The sequence below is a fragment of the Rhamphochromis sp. 'chilingali' genome (assembly GCF_963969265.1).
Source record: "Rhamphochromis sp. 'chilingali' genome assembly, chromosome: 4".
Lineage (NCBI taxonomy): Eukaryota > Metazoa > Chordata > Actinopteri > Cichliformes > Cichlidae > Rhamphochromis > Rhamphochromis sp. 'chilingali'.
The window spans coordinates 14,735,010-14,754,747 of record NC_137948.1 but is presented as its reverse complement, the minus strand read 5'-3'; the positions used below and the strand labels follow the sequence as shown (position 1 = coordinate 14,754,747).

General features: G+C 40.3%; 1 protein-coding gene across 1 annotated transcript; it reads left to right on the top strand.

Moving 5' to 3' along the window:
- Positions 1 to 7,546: 7,546 nt before the first annotated feature.
- On the top strand, positions 7,547 to 18,246 carry LOC308394716 (CD209 antigen-like protein C). Its single transcript, XM_080879166.1, has 5 exons — positions 7,547 to 8,081; positions 8,557 to 8,658; positions 16,727 to 16,860; positions 16,994 to 17,094; positions 17,236 to 18,246. Exons 1-5 carry the CDS (start codon positions 7,937 to 7,939, stop codon positions 17,381 to 17,383), a joined length of 630 nt encoding a protein of 209 aa, XP_080735292.1. The 5' UTR covers positions 7,547 to 7,936; the 3' UTR covers positions 17,384 to 18,246.
- Positions 18,247 to 19,738: the final 1,492 nt, after the last annotated feature.

The following is a 19,738-nucleotide window of genomic DNA, read 5'->3' as shown; positions in this document are numbered from 1 at the left end:
CTGGCCTGTAGGTGTAAATAGACTGCAGAGTCTATTTCAGCCAGGCTGACAAAAAGTCAGAGCTCTTTTGAGTCAACCATCCCTTTAACGTTAACTAGTAATGACTTCATGAACTTCTTCACAAATAAAATTTCTATCATTAGAGAAAAAATTACCAGTAATCATCCCACAGATGTAATATTATCTACAGCTACTTTTTACCATTGATGTTAAGTTAGACTCTTTTTCTCCAATTGATCTTTCTGAGTTAACTTCAATAATTACTTCCTCCAAACCATCAACGTGTCTTTTAGACCCCATTCCTACAAAACTGCTCAAAGAAGTCCTGCCATTAATTAATTCTTCGATCTTAAATATGACCAACCTATCTCTAATAATCGGCTATGTACCACAGGCCTTCAAGCTGGCTGTAGTTAAACCTTTACTCAAAAAGCCATCTCTAGACCCAGCAGTCTTAGCTAATTATAGGCCAATCTCCAACCTTCCTTTCATATCAAAAATCCTTGAAAGAGTAGTTGTCAAACAGCTAACAGATCATCTGCAGAGGAATGGTTTATTTGAAGAGTTTCAGTCAGGTTTCAGAGCTCATCACAGCACAGAAACAGCTTTAGTGAAGGTTACAAATGATCTTCTTATGGCCTCTGACAGTGGACTCATCTCTGTGCTTGTCCTGCTAGACCTTAGTGCAGCATTCGATACTGTCGACCATAATATCCTATTAGAGCGATTAGAACATGCTGTAGGTATTTCAGGTACTGCACTGCAGTGGTTTGTATCATATCTATCTAATAGACTCCAATTTGTGCATGTAAATGGAGAGTCCTCTTCACACACTGAGGTTAATTATGGAGTTCCACAGGGTTCAGTGCTAGGACCAATTCTGTTTACATTATACATGCTTCCCTTAGGCAGCATCATTAGAAGACATAGCATACATTTTCACTGCTATGCTGATGACACCCAGCTCTATCTGTCCATGAAGCCAGACAACACACACCAATTAGTTAAACTGCAGGAATGTCTTAAAGACATAAAGACCTGGATGGCCGCTAACTTTCTGCTTCTTAATTCAGATAAAACTGAGGTTATTGTACTCGGCCCTGAAAATCTTAGAAATATGATATCTAACCAGATTCTTACTCTGGATGGCATTACCTTGGCCTCCAGTAACGCTGTGAGGAACCTTGGAGTCATTTTTGACCAGGATATGTCCTTCAAAGCACATATTAAACAAATATGTAAGACTGCTTTCTTCCATTTGCGCAACATCTCTACAGTTAGAAATATCCTGTCTCAGAGTGACGCTGAAAAACTAGTTCATGCATTTATTACTTCCAGGCTGGACTACTGTAATTCATTATTATCAGGAAGTCCAAAAAACGCACTGAAAAGCCTTCAGCTAATCCAAAATGCTGCAGCAAGAGTACTGACAGGGACTAGAAAGAGAGAGCATATTTCTCCTGTTTTGGCTTCCCTTCATTGGCTTCCTGTTAAATCCAGAATTGAATTCAAAATCCTGCTCCTCACATACAAGGTCTTAAATAATCAGGCCCCATCTTATCTTAATGACCTTGTAGTACCATATCACCCTATTAGAGCACTTCGCTCTCGCTCTGCAGGCCTACTTGTTGTTCCTAGAGTATTTAAAAGTAGAATGGGAGGGAGAGCCTTCAGTTTTCAGGCCCCTCTTCTGTGGAACCAGCTTCCAGTTTGGATTCAGGAGACAGACACTATCTCTACTTTTAAGATTAGGCTTAAAACTTTCCTTTTTGCTAAAGCATATAGGGCTGGACCAGGTGACCCTGAATCCTCCCTTAGTTATGCTGCAATAGACATAGGCTGCCGGGGGATTCCCATGATGCATTGTTTTTCCTTTCCAGTCACCTTTCTCGCTCACTATGTATTAACAGACCTCTCTGTATTGAATCATATCTGTTATTAATCTCTGTCTCTCTTCCACAGCATGTCTTTTATCCTGTCTTCCTTCTCTCACCCCAACCGGTCGCAGCAGATGGCCGCCCCTCCCTGAGCCTGGTTCTGCCGGAGGTTTCTTCCTGTTAAAAGGGAGTTTTTCCTTCCCACTGTTGCCAAAGTGCTTGCTCATAAGGGGTCATAATAATAATGGATTGGATTTATATAGCGCTTTTCAAGGCACCCAAAGCGCTTTACAATGCCACTATTCATTCACTCTCACATTCACACACTGGTGGAGGCAAGCTACGGTTGTAGCCACAGCTGCCCTGGGGCAGACTGACAGAAGCGAGGCTGCCATATCGCGCCATCGGCCCCTCTGGCCAACACCAGTAGGCAAGTAGGGTAAAGTGTCTTGCCCAAGGACACAACGACCAGGACAGAGAGCCCCGGGATCGAACCGGCGACCTTCCGGTTACAGATACGCTTCCCAACCCCCTGAGCCACGGTCGCCCACAATGATGATTGTTGGGTTTTTCTCTGTATCTATGAAGCGCCTTGAGGCGACTTATGTTGTGATTTGGCGCTATATAAATAAAATTTAATTGAATTGAATTGAAAGTTTCGGCCTATCTCAGCAATGCAAAGGCCCCGGCATCCAACATCACCATGGAGGAGAGGAAGGCACTCACATCACTTAGTGATGACAACATTATCATCCGTCCAGCACACAAGGGTAAGTGCATAGTTTTGCTAAACCAGAAGGACTATCATGAGAAAATTTTGTCACTACTCAGTGATGAAAATACTTATGAGCCCCTGAAACAAGACCCAGGAAGTGGCTACAGGAAGAGGGTGATAGACTGTCTGAAGCAGTTAGAACAAGACAAGGCTATTGACCGGACCTCATATCACAAGCTGTACCCAGGGGAATCTATACCAAGTATGTATGGTTTACCAAAAATACATAAACAGGGTGCACCTTTAAGACCGATTGTCTGCATGATCAACTCGGTCACCTATAACATCTCCAAGTTTCTGGCTTCGATCCTCAACCCGCTGGTGGGCAGCTCTGAACACCACATCCAGAACACCTTGGATTTTGTTGAGAAGGTGAGAGATGTCATTATGGAGGCAGATGAAACCATGGTCTCGTACGACATTACATCTCTCTTCACTTGCATCCCGGTCACAGAAGCGTTGGAGGTAGTCCGTAAGATATTACAGGATGACACCAACCTCAGCAACAGGACCACTCTCAGCATCCACCAAGTGTGTTTGCTTTTGGAACTGTGTCTTCATTCCACCTACTTCACATACAAGGGTCAGTTCTACAGGCAGAAACAGGGGTGTGCCATGGGCTCCCTAGTTTCACCCATCATGGCCAATTTGTACATGGAAGAAGTGGAAAAGAGGGCTTTGTTATCCTACCCTGGAACACCACCAAGCCATTGGTTCAGATATGTGGATGACACCTGGGTGAAAATCAAATCTCAGGACGTACCACAATTCACGGATCACATTAACGCGGTGGACAGACACATCAAATTCACCAGGGAGGATATGAAAAGTGGCAGGTTAGCCTTCTTAGACTGTGAGATTTCCATCAGTAATGGGGGACATCTAAAAGCTGATGTGTACCATAAACCTACACATACGGATCAGTATTTAAGGTTTGACTCTCATCATCCACTGGAGCACAAACTGGGTGTCATTAGGACGTTACAACACAGAGCGAACACCATCCCCACTGACATAGCGGCCAGGGAGGCAGAAGAACAGCACATCAAGAAGGCCCTGAGTAAATGTGGTTATCCCAGCTGGACTTTTATAAAAGCTGGAAAGGCACCTAAAGAAAGCTCCAGCCGATCCAGGAGAGAAGGACAACCGCTGCCTAAGCGAAAACCTGTAGTGATCCCATATGTGTCAGGAGTATCGGAGCAGTTGAGACGCATTTTTTCTAAACACCGACTCTCTGTGGCTTTTAAACCCCAAAACACGCTGCGCCAAAAACTGGTCCACCCCAAGGATCGGGTCCCCCGACACAAACAGAGTAACATAGTGTACGCTGTTAAGTGCCAGGAGGATTGCCAGGATTTATACATCGGGGAAACCAAACAACCTCTGGCGAAGCGGATGGCACTTTGTTTTTTTGGGACAACACCATCTGTAAGTTGCGTTTGCAGTACTTCAGCATCTAGCTAGCCCTACTGAAGATTAGCAAGCATAAAGGTAGCAATGATTTTTAAGTGGCAGGTAATTTCAAATCCAAAGTTTTTTCAGCTCAGCAAACATCAGCAAACACACAAACTGTTTGTGTGCAGTTTTTGGTCAAGTGTGTTGTTAGCTAAAACTCCAGCTGCTGCAGTTCAAAGAGAGAACAAAGAAAGAGAGCTAACGTCACTCAGAGATGGAGAAAGATAAGAAAGACAGGACAGGAGAGGAAGAAGAGATTTAAAGGTAAGGATTGCTCAATCCTATTTGATAAAGTGGAAATTTAAAGCTTACATGTAAGTCGATGTAAAGCAGACTGTGTTATTTAAAGGTTGCATTAAAATAGCAATACTAATAGGATAAAGAGGTTAGTTTGCTGTAGTGTGATGGATTAAAAATCTTTGTTATTGGTGCACAGGGGCTGTGGTGTTACATGAAGGGTAGCAGACATTAATTTGAATGTTAGCTGATAATGTTTAGTGTCAGTTTTGGCTGGTGGTCATGGGTCACTTCCAATAAAATGGCACGAGGCTGGAGTAAAATACATCCATCAAATGGAAGACTTTATTAAAGAGAATACATGTTGACACATCAACACACAGAAAGAATCCAACCCCCTCAAAAGCAGCTGTCTTCCTTTTATACTCTACCATTCCAGCGAGCATATGGAAAACATAAACCTCCCCATGAGAAAACATCAACGACAATATACCACATGATAGACATATTCCAATGTGTTACAAATTCTATAAATAATTCAATAATATATAAACTTCAATCACTTCTATATAAATTAAAATGCCTTAACCACACTCCCCTAGCCTGGCACATTGGTTTGCTCCAGGAGCTTATAAGATTGAACTGCTTTTACTCTTTTGCTCCACATCCTGCAAAATAAGCCACCGGGAAAGATACGTACTGTTACCACTACAATAATCTATCTAGGACAGCGGTCCCCAACCTTTTTTGCGCCACGGACCGGTTTATGCCCAACAATATTTTCACGGACCGGCCTTTAAGGTGTCGCGGGTAAATACAACCAAATAACACTAGTACCAGTATTGAAAAAAAGAAGATTTATTCATAACACACATGAAAAGACCCAGGAAAACCGAGTTAACGATAAAAACGATAACAAAATAACGCTAAAAACCGATAAAAACCTTGAAAACCATACATTTCACACCCGAGCCTCAACTCTCGCGGACCGGTACCAAACGACTCACGGACCGGTACCGGGGCTGGGGACCGCTGATCTAGGATACTGCACGTGAGAAAAAAAATGATATAATTTCCAAATTTTGACATCTGACGGAGTCTGAGGGAAGGACAGATTTGATACTCTGAAATAAATGTAATTCATGGCAAAACGGTATCAAATAAATTTGTGAGTGTCAGGAGAATCTGAAAACATATTGTCAAAAGGCTTATGTCTCTACATTGCATCATTTGTGATTCGAACACCTGTCCGGGTAGAGACTTCCAGCTCTGATTTTGAGTGACATTTCTTAGCTAGAGTGGTACACTCTTGATTGTATGCAACCCTAGCAATGCATGTATTTTCTAAAGTATAAAAGTTAGAAATAGCAGACTACTGAGCAAGAAAGAGCAGAATAGCAGAATGGTTAAAATAGCACAAAATTTGCAGAAGTAGTAATTGTTGGAAAGGCTGTCAGCTGTGTGGGGGCGAGAGAGCACAGTTGCACTATTGAGCACATGTTCCAGTGATCAGAGTTGGAGCTAACACATAGCAAGAGCCACCTGGCAGACTGACTCAGCAGGGGATGTCTACACACGGTGTGAGTTGTGTGCGTCGCTAAAGAACTGTGAGTAGACGTGGAGCCATGCCTGGAAAGGACAGTTTTAGTCTTTTATGCCAATTAGACATTTAGTGGATGTAGAAGTGCAATGTGTATCGACCTGTTCGCTATGTGGCTAGTTCATGCTTCTAATGCTACCTGTTATGCTACATACCTGCTAGCTGTAAGCTAAACGATTTGGTGTTTGTGATATATTGTTGTTGGGTGTATTGGCAATCAATGTCATGTACTGTATGGGTTTGGGAGTAGTGTATGAAACTCGTGCATGTAGATGTTCATATAGGAATTCCCATTTGTAGTTCTGGTGAGATTCGAAGAACGCTAATGCATCATAATTCATGACTTAGATGTTTATTACATTCAGTATTCTGTATATGTTCTGTTCACAGACCACACACCCACACCCCTCACCACTCTGTAAGCCTGCGGTTGCATGACTGTGTTGTTGTTGCTGTTAAGCTGAGGAATCACAGTAAAGACGGTATAACACACTGTTTGCTGCTACAGCTACACATGTTTCTTTTCCAAATATTTATTTATAAGTGACTTATGTATGTATGTATGTATGTATATATATGTATATATTGTACTATTCTTAGTTAGCGTATTGTCTGTCTTGTCTTAATGTTGGTTTAAAATGGAGCACTGTAACAAAAAATAATTTCCCCCAGGGATCAATAAAGTATTCTGATTCTGATTCTGATAACCTTTATCTGTGCGTCCTGTGTGTTCTGACCGACACCCCAAGGTGAACACCACTGCTATTCAGCCAACGCCTATACAGTCCTGGGTTCAACCCAAATTAACAAGTAATAGAACAAAACACATACATAAGCAACTGGACGAAAAGAGGAAGAATGCAAATGGACAGAAACAGAACACAATCGTGTGAATTGTTTACAGTAATCACACAATTTAGCTGGGAGACTATAACACATGGGAGACACAGCAAGATAGAGATCACAACACGACACAATGACAAAAAAACTATGAGAAATGCTTTTTGTTTTGTTCATGAATAACACCATGTTGTGACAAAATTCACATTTTTTGAGACAATAAGCAGGCATTTAAGTACAAAGACAAAGCAACAAAACAAGACTGTGATATCTCATAAAGATTGCATTACAGTAAAGTCTTAATGCATGCTCAATCATCCAGGTAAGGAAAGAAGAGTTGATTCTGTTCATCTGGATGTAGCTTTTCAAGTGGGAGAAAAATTTCTTCAGTCATCCAAGTGACTTCTTTAGTCTCAGCTGACTGCAGGTTTCCCCAAGCTTATTAACAGTATATTTGCATAATAACTGAAACTAGCACCACTGGTGAACATTGGGCTGTGAAGTCAGTTTCTTGATTATTAATATGCAAATTGAACATTGATCAAGAACCACTGATCAAAGACCATTGTGCCAAAAATTGGTCCAATCCAAGGATTAGGCCATTCTTTCAATGAGATGGATGCACACATTCTGGACAGGGAGAAACGCTGGTTAAGCGGGGAATCAAAAGTGAAATAGGAAAGAACATCTCTAAATCTAGCCTGAGGGTACATGTCTTACGATCTCTTGTCATTTTACGATGCTCTAATTGAAGCCATTTCCCAACTTTTTGCATCCCATGTTCCATGGAAAGTATTCACTTTATAAACATATTCTAATATATAATGTTTTAGGATTAATATGCAGTGGCCTTCTCTCCTGTTTTTATTCATACTTATAATGCTTGATATATTTTAAATTCTTTCAAGTGGAAAAAGTGCTGCAGCTAGTACTAAGTGCATATTCAAATACAAAGACAAATGCAGTCATAATCCCAAACACAGCCCTGAGGAGTGCCATCAGATCTCAGTTTCCTGTTAAAAAGAGAACTGCTTGTGTCAGTATATTTTCACACAGTTCAGAGCTACTACACACAACTTCAGAGACTCTTGCAAAGCACTGATCACCTCAGAGACTTAAAGACCCAACTAAACCTCCAATACAGATAAAATCATGGATGAAGTCTATGAGAATGCAGAGGAAGTATTAGGTTGTCGCAGAAAGTCTAAAAGGGAGCATCAAACTGTGGAAGACATTTGCATGAATCATGAAGTGATCCAAACCGTACAACGTAAAACAACTGGACCTTCACCCCCAGGTAAAAAACACAAACCTATCTATAGATATTACAATTACGTGTTGCTAAAGTTTTGTGCACAAAACTAAACTAAAAATAAAACTGAGAATTCTATACAAACTGTCTGAAGAAAGTATACATATGCATGCATACATACGTACGTGTACATGTACATAACATTATGGAATTTAATTAAATTTTTTAAAATTTTCTATTTTATCTATTTTGTTACGCGGGCATTTTGCCGTACCACGGGCAGAAATATTGCCGTTAAGTGCCTTTGTAACTTGAATTTTTCGTTAAATGGGGTCTTCGTAAGCCGGGGTTCCACTGTAATGGTATTTGTTTCGCTTCCACCAAGACCCATTCTCAGATGCAATAAGTCTCTCATACTACTTTTTAGATAAAAACAGCAATTGGTGTTATAATAAAATGTATAAGGATATAAAAAAAATTTATGATTAGACATATAACAAATATTTACTTCTACCTGTAGGTCCTGAAATTTTAAAGAAGAGTTCCTGCAGAGCTGCTGTGATTCTTCTGGGTCTGCTGTGTCTTTTCCTCCTGGTTGGACTCATAACTGTAGTTTTTCTTTGTGAGTACAACATGAATGTAAAGCATGCTAAAATCGTCACAGGTGATGTATTTATTTTATGATGATGTCCAACAGTCACCCAAGGCAAATCTCAGTGGGAAATGAAGACAGTGATACTATGTTACACCCCTGAAAACAGGGGGAAAAGAATCACGAGAGTGATTATGACTTGCGTCTCTCATGCAGTAGTTTATTGCAGTGAAAATGAGCAGAAACGTTTCACATTCTGTACTGCTAAATGTCACATGGTGGAAGAAAAACACTAAATAATAAACCGAAATACTAAAGTGCTTACTATACATATACTTGAGCAGGTTTCCTGACAAAATGGCTGACAATCGCGGTGTTTTTAGCTCCTGCCGTTATCTTAATGGCCATTACACAGTACAAAACACAGCTCAAAACCGCCACGTATATGTGCACAAAACTGCAATGTAATGCTTTTAACGCTTACAAAACAATGAAGGATTACCTCTTAAATATCTTAACAGTGTACACTAGAGGTCTGCATTCCCGCGGCTGTCCCGCGGGAGCCGCGGGACCCGACCAGATTTCTTGCGGCGCGGGAATAAATTTCCAAATAAAATGCGGTAGCGGTCGGTAACTCTGGTGTAATTTGAACGGGAGCGGGCGGTCTGAAAATATAGCGTGCCCGACATTTTTTCGGAACAGCATATCTGTGATTTCCTCATTCTAATTGAGCACTGGTACAGCCAGTGCTCACGCCTGTTACACGCACTGAGCGCATGGATCAGTGCTTTTTGCACGTGCATTTTACTTGCACAGTCTGTGACTCTGTGCGCGCATCACCTGCATCAGAGCGCGCTTTACCAACATGGCAGAGCAAACTGAAGATGCAATTTCCTTGAAGGACGTTCAGCTGGGATTAGACAACGGTCAGTTTACTTTAAGGAAACCCACATCAGGCAAGTCTGATGTATGGGAGTCTTTTTCATGCGTCATAGACGCAAATGGAAAAAAATTACCCTTTGTACAATGCGATAAATGCCTCAAAGTTTTACCCTTTTGCAGTCACAAGACTGGAACCTCAGGTTTAAGGCGGCACTCATGTCCCATCACAAAGGGGCAAACAAAACTGGCATTTACTAAATCTTTGCTGGTGCCAGAGAAGTTTAAAAAAGAAACCAGAGACAAATGTGTTCAGTTTGTTTGCCAAGACATTCGACCGTATGATACCATCTCTGGAAAAGGCTTCACACAGCTGGCCCAACATTTGGTCGACACAGCAGCAAGAATAGGAAAATTCGATGTCTGTGAGATACTACCACACCCCACAACGGTGTCAAGAAATGTTGAAATGAGGGCTCAGAGTCTACGTAAACATGTTGTGGAGGAAATCACTGCAACAATATCGAAGTTTGGATGCGCTGTTACAGCAGACATATGGACAGAAACATATCGAAAAACGTCCTTTTTGTCTGCAACCATCCATTACGTTAATGAGCAATCTGAGCTACATTCAAGAGTGCTTTTTGCTGCCCCTTTTGACCCAAGCACCTCAAAGACAGGTGAAAACATTCGAAGGCACCTGCTGCAGAATCTCAGAGTGTTTGGCATTGATGCGACAGACATGGGCAAAAAGATTATTTTTGTCACAGATCGTGGAGCCAACATGATCAGTGCCTTACGAGAATACACGAGGCTAAACTGCACAGCGCACATACTAAACGTGACTCTCTCCAGTGCGTTTGGTACTGCCATAATCGAAAAGTCTCCAGAGATCACTAGCCTTCTGACTGATGTTAAAAAGTTGGTTACATATTTCAAACACTCAGGACAGCAGGGCAAGCTTAAAAAGTCACTGAAACAATCCATAGAGACACGATGGAACTCTAACTTTGACATGTTAAATTCTGTCTTGGAACAGTACGAAGACATTGCATCTGTGCTGACTGAGAGCAATAATTATGACAAGATCGGACGCATTAGCATCAGTACTCTTAAGTTACTAGTATCATTCCTAAAACCCTTCAAAGAGGCAACTGACGACTTGGAAACTGATAACACAGCTCCCAGTGCCTCACTTGTTCTTCCGTGGTCTGTGCGATTAATTGAGCACTGTACATCAGCCACAAAAGACCCTCTGCTCTCTGAAATTGCAACCGTCTGTGTAACACGGCTGAAAGAATTACTGTCAGCAGACAGCACTTCATCCCATTCTGTTCACATGCTTTATAAAATAGCAACCTTTCTGACACCAAATCTGCGAGGTCTGAGAATGTTAGATGAAAGAGGGCGACAGAATGTGATACAGGGAGTCAAGGAGATGATCGAAGATTTAAAGTTTGATCATGCACATGATGAGGATGTTGAACCAACACCTGCCAAAAGGCCTACTGTTCTTCATAAATTTTCAGATTGGGAGGAAGAGGAAGAATCATGTGGATCAAAATCACTAGATGTTCAGATTCAGGAGTACAGGACCATGAAACTTGAATTATCAAGTCAACAAAACATTTTGCAGTGGTGGAATTCCAACAGTTCCCAGTTCCCTGCCCTGAGCAACCTTGCAAGATTTGTCCTCTGCATCCCGGCAACGAGTGCACCTTCCGAGAGAGCATTCAGCCTTTGTGGTCGGATTTTGGAGGAGAGACGTTCAGTACTGAAACCCTCATCAGTCAGTGACATTCTTTTCCTGCATGGAAATTTAAAATAATTTGGATTTTTTAAGTAAGTTTCGTTCATTTGATTAATAGTTTATAATTTTGAGATGTCGTTTATTGTTGTATTTATATATGCATATTTTCTTTTGTAGGAGAGACCTTGAATTCGACATTGGGACATTTTTTCGTTAAACTGATAGTTTAAACAACCATTTAATTTCGCAGTGGCCAACTATTTTGTTCTTTTGTTTACAATTTTAAGTGACTTTTTTTTTTTCGCGACACTTTCCCTACTGTGTTGACAGAAAAATGTTACGTTTGTATTTTACATAAAAATAACAAGTAGGCCACAATGCTGTATTCGTTTTTATTTATTTTATTTTTGCAACACGTTTTCCATGTTAAAAGATAAATGTTGCATGTTGACAGATAAATGCATCTTGTTTAAGAAAAATAAATACAATCATTGCACAACCTGCAGTTTTATCTGTTATCTCTATTTTTTGGTGGTACCCCATTTAAATGTGAGATTTTGGAAACCAGATCTAAATTTAGCGGGAACGGTCGGGTCGGGTAGAAAATTATTCTAAGCGGGCAGCGGGTGAACAAAGACTGAATATACAGCGGGAGCGGTCGGGTGCGGTACAAAACCTTGCGGGAGCGGGCGGGAGCGGGACTAAAAAAACATTCCCGCGCAGACCTCTAGTGTACACATTGGAAATATATCAACTTTTAAACACTTTTACCTGAAAACAGGGGGAAAAGAATCACGAGAGTGATTATGAGTTGCGTCTCTCATGCAGTAGTTTATTGCAGTGAGGAGAACGCGCGAAAGCCCCCTAGTGGAGAATAGAGACACTACTAATCGATCCCAGAAAAGGCTTACTAGCCGATCACTGATGTATAGATTGCAGTTCTCTTAAGTAACATGAAAGCCATTAATATAACATGAAAAATAATAAACTCTTAACCATTTTCTTACCATATTTACATTATTTTCGTCCTTATATCAACTGATATGAATTAGTATTAACTGAACAGTTTTATATGCAATAGTCATTCAACCTGTCACACTCTCCCCCACTCAAAAAATGTCGTCCCGACATTATACCAACAAGATGCTTTTCAGTCTATATCAGGGGCGGAGCGGGGGGGTGGCTTACGGGGCTTAAGCCCGGGTTGTTTTGTCAGAAGCCCGGGGTATTTTGGAGTGTAATTTTTTCATAGTTAGATGCCTGGCTGACAACTGTATAAAACAAAAAGTACACACAATATTCGAAGCACATAGTGCACACTGTGGGAATTTACACTGTGCGTGAATCCCCCCCTGATATTGGTATGATCCAAGCTCAGGCACTAAGCGACTGAGCGAGGGGGCGGGGCAGCTGCTGCCCGTGAGTGCGCTGTTGGAGAGACGGAGCCAGCCATACTAAGGAGAGCTTAAGTTTGACAAGGTACCAAAGCATATCATTCATACCGTACAAATAATGTAAATATGACGGTGCATCACGAAAGATTGATATGAAACTGATCACTTGACCAATATTATTTTACTTGCTCTTCAAGTGAATCAACAAATGGCGAAATGAAAATCCGAACAAATGCTATTTTTTTTAGAGAGTCTTAGCTTACGTGTGTTTATTTCATATTTTCAGTTCTTACCCTCCCCGACTAAATCGGTTTCAGTTATGTACTGAAACATAAGAATGGACATTCGAGGCTTCTTTCAAAGAAAAAAACTCAGGTAAATGTTATTTTATATATTATGCTTTGTATGTTGTTCAGTATATTTCTATGCAAAACAAGAGGGATTTCAGTACACAGCAGGATATTCACATTTGTAACCAGATATTTACATACACTTTAGGGAGAAAACATAAAACATTTTTACTGTACAAGATCAATTTAGAGTAAACTTTTGTTTTAGATAAATATTGAAATATATTTTGAATTAGTTAAATGTCAGAATAAAGAGAGACAGAGCTGTCTATTTTTTATCACTTTCATCAAATTTAGGAGTACATGTACACTAAGTTTATTGTTAATTAATAAGAAAACTCCAGACGATTCCATTCTGAGCTGAAGAAGCTTCTGATAGGTTAGTAGAGTCCATGTGAGTAAACTGGTGGCACAGCTGTGGATGCATATAAGGCAAAACACAGAGCCTGTTTCTTTGACATGGGAAAATCAAGAGATGTCAACCAAAACACCAGGAAAAGAACTGTGGAGCTCCATAAATGTGGCTCAGTTTGAATACAATTTGGTGCCATTTGCAATTAAGAAATACAGATAGTTTCTCTCTTTACTCTCAAAGTTAACAAATATGTTTTTTATATTTATCAATCTAAAAAAATAAACATTTAGTCTGATTTGATCTTACAATTAAAAAAGTGTTTGTGTTTTGATCTGAAGAGTATGTAAATATGTGGTTTCAACTGTATATTTGATGATTGTCAGCACAAAGAGGGAGAGAGAGGAACAGAGAGGGAGAGAGAGGAACAAAGAGGGAGAGAGAGGAACAGAGAGGGAGGGAGAGAGAGGGAGATGGAGAATGAGGACAGAACAGAGATGAACAAGAGCAGGTGAGACACACATGTTAGTCAAATGGTTGTTTACCAAAAGTATAACTGTATCATAGGTACTCATGTATCTCGTACCTAGTGTTTCTTTTTAGGTTTGCTATTTTTCAAATTCTATATTTATTATGTTTTGCAGGCTTGTTTGCACAACAAGGATAAATAATTATATAAACTTTTCTCAATCTAAATATTGTACTTTGGTAGAATTAAAAAAATAAGTGTAGTGCAGGTCTATGATGATTTTTAGTGCTACTATCATCTAGTTCTGATTCTGGTTCTGTCTTGGTTAAGTCCTCAGTAGTCCTGGTTTTGAACTGTTGTAGTCCTGTTTTAATTCCGGATCAGTTCTGGGTCTGGTTGAATTGGGGTTTAGTCCTCGTGTCTTGATACAGCCCTGACCTTGTTCTGCCTCGCTGCTTAATTAAAAAACTAGTTTAAGGTGTCTTGCACATGTGATAAATATTTTTCCCTATATGAAGTCATTCTTTTTTGAACAAAAGTCAAAAAAGAGCCTATTAATCTTTCAGTCATTTCTACCCCCCCCCCCCCCCCCCCCCCCCCAAAAAAAAAAAAAAAAAAAAAATCCCACATGCATACTACCCTTTAGGGCTAAGCCCCGGGTGTTTCAAATGTCTGGCTCCGCCTCTGTGGTCTCATACCTCTGCTTCTACATCCAGCCTGAAAGTGTTCTCTACTCCCACAGAGGTAGCAGTGGGTGCAGCGCTCGTTGACTCCATTCTGCTGGCAGATGTGGCACCTCCTCTCACGGCGGGCTGGACTACCTGTGTAGTGCTGTACAGGATACTGAGGGGGTGGTGGCCTTTGACGGGGGCCCTGGAAGCTATAATACTGCTGGTCCCTATCATACTGCATAACTGGTGGTGGGGCATATGACTGAGGACCAGCCACCAGCTGTTGTAGAGTCTCTTTAATCTGAGCTATCTCTGCACTGAGACCTTTCAGGGAGGCTACACCTGTCTTAAGCTCCGCTAACTCAGTTAAAAGCTCGGGTGGTATCTTAGCTTTAACTTCTTTCACAGGGTTCTTAGCTGGTGACACATCATCTGACTGCACTGCACTCACACTTGTAGCAGTCTGTGATGCTAAACATCTCTTCTTGTTTTTCCTTTCTGCCTCATTGGCACAAGCCATATTTAACCTCTCTAACAGGAGTTCATCAGGTGTCTTAGAGTCTAACAGGAGTGGCTGCATATCTATCCTGACACTGTCACTCTGGAAGCCTGTGAGTATGGTGTGCAAACACATACGCTGAACTAAAGCTGGGTCGTATTTGAGTCCTGACTCAGATTCTTGGGAAGCAAATAAGACTTTCTGCTTTAGATCTAAAACTCTCATCAGGAAGCTTTGAGCAGTCTCTTTTGGGGTCTGTACCTCAGAGGCAAGTTGTTTATACAGTTCGGTGGCGCTCTTCTCCTGGAAATGGGAGCGCAGTATGCGGCGTAGAGTCGGAAGGGTGAGTTGAGCTTTTCCCTCCAAATAGCTGCGTAGTTGTAGACCTGGCAAGATAGCTCTGATGACAGCATCTACAATGTCAAGCTCTGAGTAACCTCTGCTCAGTCCATTTTCGATCTGGTGAGCAAGACTGGAAAATGTCAGTTTGTCTTTTTGACCTGGTTCGCCAATCTGGCCTGATATTTTGAAATCTTTCTGCCAGTAAGGGCTTGGTCGTTGGGGGGTACTTGACACAGATGAGTTAGGGACAAAGCGATTACCTTGGGAGTGAGAAATAACCGCTGTGTTAACTGCATTAGCTGTCTCTGTTACCAGTGAGGTTGCAGTATTTGGTTGCTCTCTGTGTCCTGAATCACCCTCTTCATTTGCATTTGGTTCAGTCTCAACAATTGTCTCTTTCATTATTTCAGCAATCTTATCATTAAGCAACAACAGTTCTGACATTCCTTCATCCTCAAGTACTGTTATACCTTCTCTCTCAATGTGTATTTGGATGTGTGTTAGCAGTGACAGTCGTGTTTTTCTGCTAACATCTATTTTCTCTGCAATGCCAAGGAACTCGCAGATTGACACTAGTTGGTCTTTGGACAGAGTGTGCATTTCACGCACAACCTCTTCTCGCAGCTCTTCCACCGAAGACATTGTGGCAGTAGGCTGGAAGAATTTTGCATGTACGGGTGACGCTGAGCTGAGTCGCTTTTGCAGCCCCTGATGATCTCTGGCTGGCCTCAGGAAACATGCGCTAAAACACAGCTACCAGTTCGCCTCGACAGCAACACTTTCCTCACTGCAGTCTGCCTGGGTTGTAGTGGGGGGATTTAGCTGGCTTGGACTACGATGTGCAGATTGTGGACACCGGACATCTAAGCAGCTATCCCAGCGGTGCCTCCAAATGTTACACCCCTGAAAACAGGGGGAAAAGAATCACGAGAGTGATTATGACTTGCGTCTCTCATGCAGTAGTTTATTGCAGTGAAAATGAGCAGAAACGTTTCACATTCTGTACTGCTAAATGTCACATGGTGGAAGAAAAACACTAAATAATAAACCGAAATACTAAAGTGCTTACTATACATATACTTGAGCAGGTTTCCTGACAAAATGGCTGACAATCGCGGTGTTTTTAGCTCCTGCCGTTATCTTAATGGCCATTACACAGTACAAATATATATATATATATATATATATATATATATATATATATATATATATATATATTTACTGTATATGTATGTATGTATATACACACACACTTTAACTGAAGTGCTTTGAATTTGTACCACTGATTGCTTCTTCCCATTATGAGCCTTCTTTAAAGGGTCTAACTGCGATTCTATGTATGCTACCTATCACAAAGCAAGCACAAATTATTATTCTGTTTTTCTTCAACAGATCGCCGAGAAAAAGTAATTTTCAGTGATAGTTTGTACCAGGTGTCTTCAGAGAAGAAATCCTGGCAAGAAAGCAGACAAGACTGTCTTCAAAAAGGTGCAGACCTGATGATTATCAACAGCCGAGAGGAACAGGTTTGTGTGTGTTCAAACTTAATACAGATGTGTGTAGAACAAAGAATTAAACACTGAATGAAAACAGCTGATACACTGATGCATCACTTTAAGTTCTGCATGTTTACATTTCATTTCTCTCTTTCTAAAAAAGAACTTTGTGAACGAGTTCAAGAAGAATTTGTGGATTGGACTGACTGACTCAGAGAGAGAGGGGACATGGAAATGGGTGGATGGGACTCAAACGAGCACAAGGTTGAAATAAAAATAAAATCTGTCTCTTGTCCATAAAGTCATTGTGCACTTTAACTAAATTAATTTGGTTAATAGCTTACTGAAAACAAAATACTGACTGAATTGTTGAGTTTAATTCATATAATTTTATCTGTATTACAGCTACTGGAATCAGGGGAATAAAGAGCCAAATGGTGGCACATGGCAAAATTGTGGAGAGATAGATAATTACAATATAGAAGACAGCTGGAATGATGCACCATGTTCCAATAGACAATTCTGGATATGTGAGAAGAGAGTTTCTCCTTAACTTAACATCCACACTCAACAAATACTGCAGAACATGGAGCCATGAGATGACCTCCTGAAATGAAGCTGAACAGAAAGCAGTGGACACTTACAGCGGGAAAAATAAGTATTGAACACGTCACCAATTTTCTGAGTAAACGTATTTCTAAAGGTATTATTGAAATAAAAATCTGTCAGTAACAACCCATCCAATCCACACATGCAAGGAAATCAAACCATAGATGTCTGTAAATTAAGTCATGTCTAATAATGAAAAATTACACAATGAGACAAGTACAGAACCCATGAATTGAACACCAGCTAAACTCTACCAGTAATAAGAAATTAATCCTGCCACTTAGTACAAATTAATATCAACTGGATCAGTCCCAACTGATGGGCTATAAAAAGCTGTGTCATTACCGAGGTTTCACACGAGAAACATCTTATGATGGGTAAAACCCATGAGCTCTCTTGAGAATGTTTCAACATCTCTTCCACTTCTGACTTCTTCATTCTGTACCACATTTCCTCTCTTGGCACCCTAAATATGCTTTCTCTATATCCACAAAGACATTTATGTGGTACTGATCTGGTGGGGGCGTAGTTCATACTTTATCACTGTCCTCATAAATGTCTTGCACATACATCTCTGCCACCCATGAGTTACTTATGTAATACCCCAGTTCCTCTTGTGCCTCTCAGAACAAGTGACAAGTTTTTTTCTCTTGTAGCAAAGGTGCACAACAAAAACTGTGGCTAAATATGTCCTATCATTTAACATGAAGTTTTATTTGATATTCTTTTATTTTACAACCAATGTATTGTTAAATAAGTTAAAGCATTTTGTTGTTTAATATCATGCTAAAGGATATTTTAGCTTGCAGTCTGAGGGGGGCAGGGATCAGACTATTACTCTGCTGTACTCTGTTTTTCTTGTATAAACAGCTTTGCAATCCAAAAATGTGTAATGTTATTTGTTTAGGTAACAATAATTAAATAATTAAACCAACTAATAAATAATTTATTAATGAATAAAAGACGTCTGTGCCACTTTTCTAACCTGGAAGCTGAGGGATGACCTGACAAAGAGACAATCCTCAGCACATTACATAGATGATGCATCCTCCTGGCAGCAATTTCAGAGCAATGACCACTCGTAATGATCTTTATATGCCCTTGTACAAGCAACACACTGTGTAGAAAAGTCAGCGTAGAGAAATTCAGGCAGTCAGCCTGTCTCACACTAATCAGAGAGCTCCTTACATCACACAGTGTGGTTCATTTGCATTGCTTTTTCTCCAACTTAATTTTAATTTAATTTAATTTAATTTAGAAAGAGGGAAAATACATAATGAACATATTAACAAATGTAAATATGCCAGATTATAGCCTTAGGCACATCAATTATATTGCACAATCCCCAATATTATACATGCCCTGACTGTCCTGATATTGATCTGACCCATTACAATACTTGTTTCCCTTTTTGTAATACATTTAACTCTTTTTCATGTCCAATGTAAGGCATGACTAATTAAACATGATTACGTGTTTGTGTGTCCCTCAGCCAACCTTTTAAGTGACTCTTAAAGATGGGGAGACTTGTACTTTCCCTCACTGACAGTGGAAGATGATTCCAGAAGCTCACTCCCTGATATGACAGAGCATTCTGTGAAAAGGAGGTCCGTCTAAATGCCAATTCACAATCACCTTTAATAGTGGCTCGAGTCAATCGAGACCCGGCAACACTGCTAGACTTTTGTTTAATTAGATCACTTATTGTTGGAGGCGCCAGACCATGTATAACTTTGCATATTAGACAGGCAGATTTAAATATTTTGAAATTAGTAAAATTTAGAAACTTGTATTTATCTAAAATTTGAAAATGGTGATATGAGAAAAGTTTCTTATGTAATATTTTCAATGCTCTTTTGTTGCATTATCAGGGACCAAGCAGTAAGGCATAAAGGACACAGGTGTTCAATTTAAAAAAAAAGGGGTTTTATTGATCCAAAAATATGAAGATATTTAACAAAGATTAAAAAAACACTTAAACAGGCAGACGAAAATAAAAGAGGTCAACTCAATAAACTAAAATCAAGATAACAATTAACAAAACCTCAAATAAACATAAGACAAACTGCCTTCCCAAAATGATCCACAGGGGAACTTAAATACTGGCTTAGCCAAACCAAATGACACACAAGGGGGGAAACAAAATGGCTGCCATATAACCAACTAATACAAAACAATTAAACAAACTTGAAACACCCCCCAGGCAATGAAGCATGTTGTCAGTGGTACTTCAGCTCTCCCTTTGCCACACTTTTTGCCAGCCAGGAAGGAGAAGCCAAACCCCAGGTAACTCAAACTA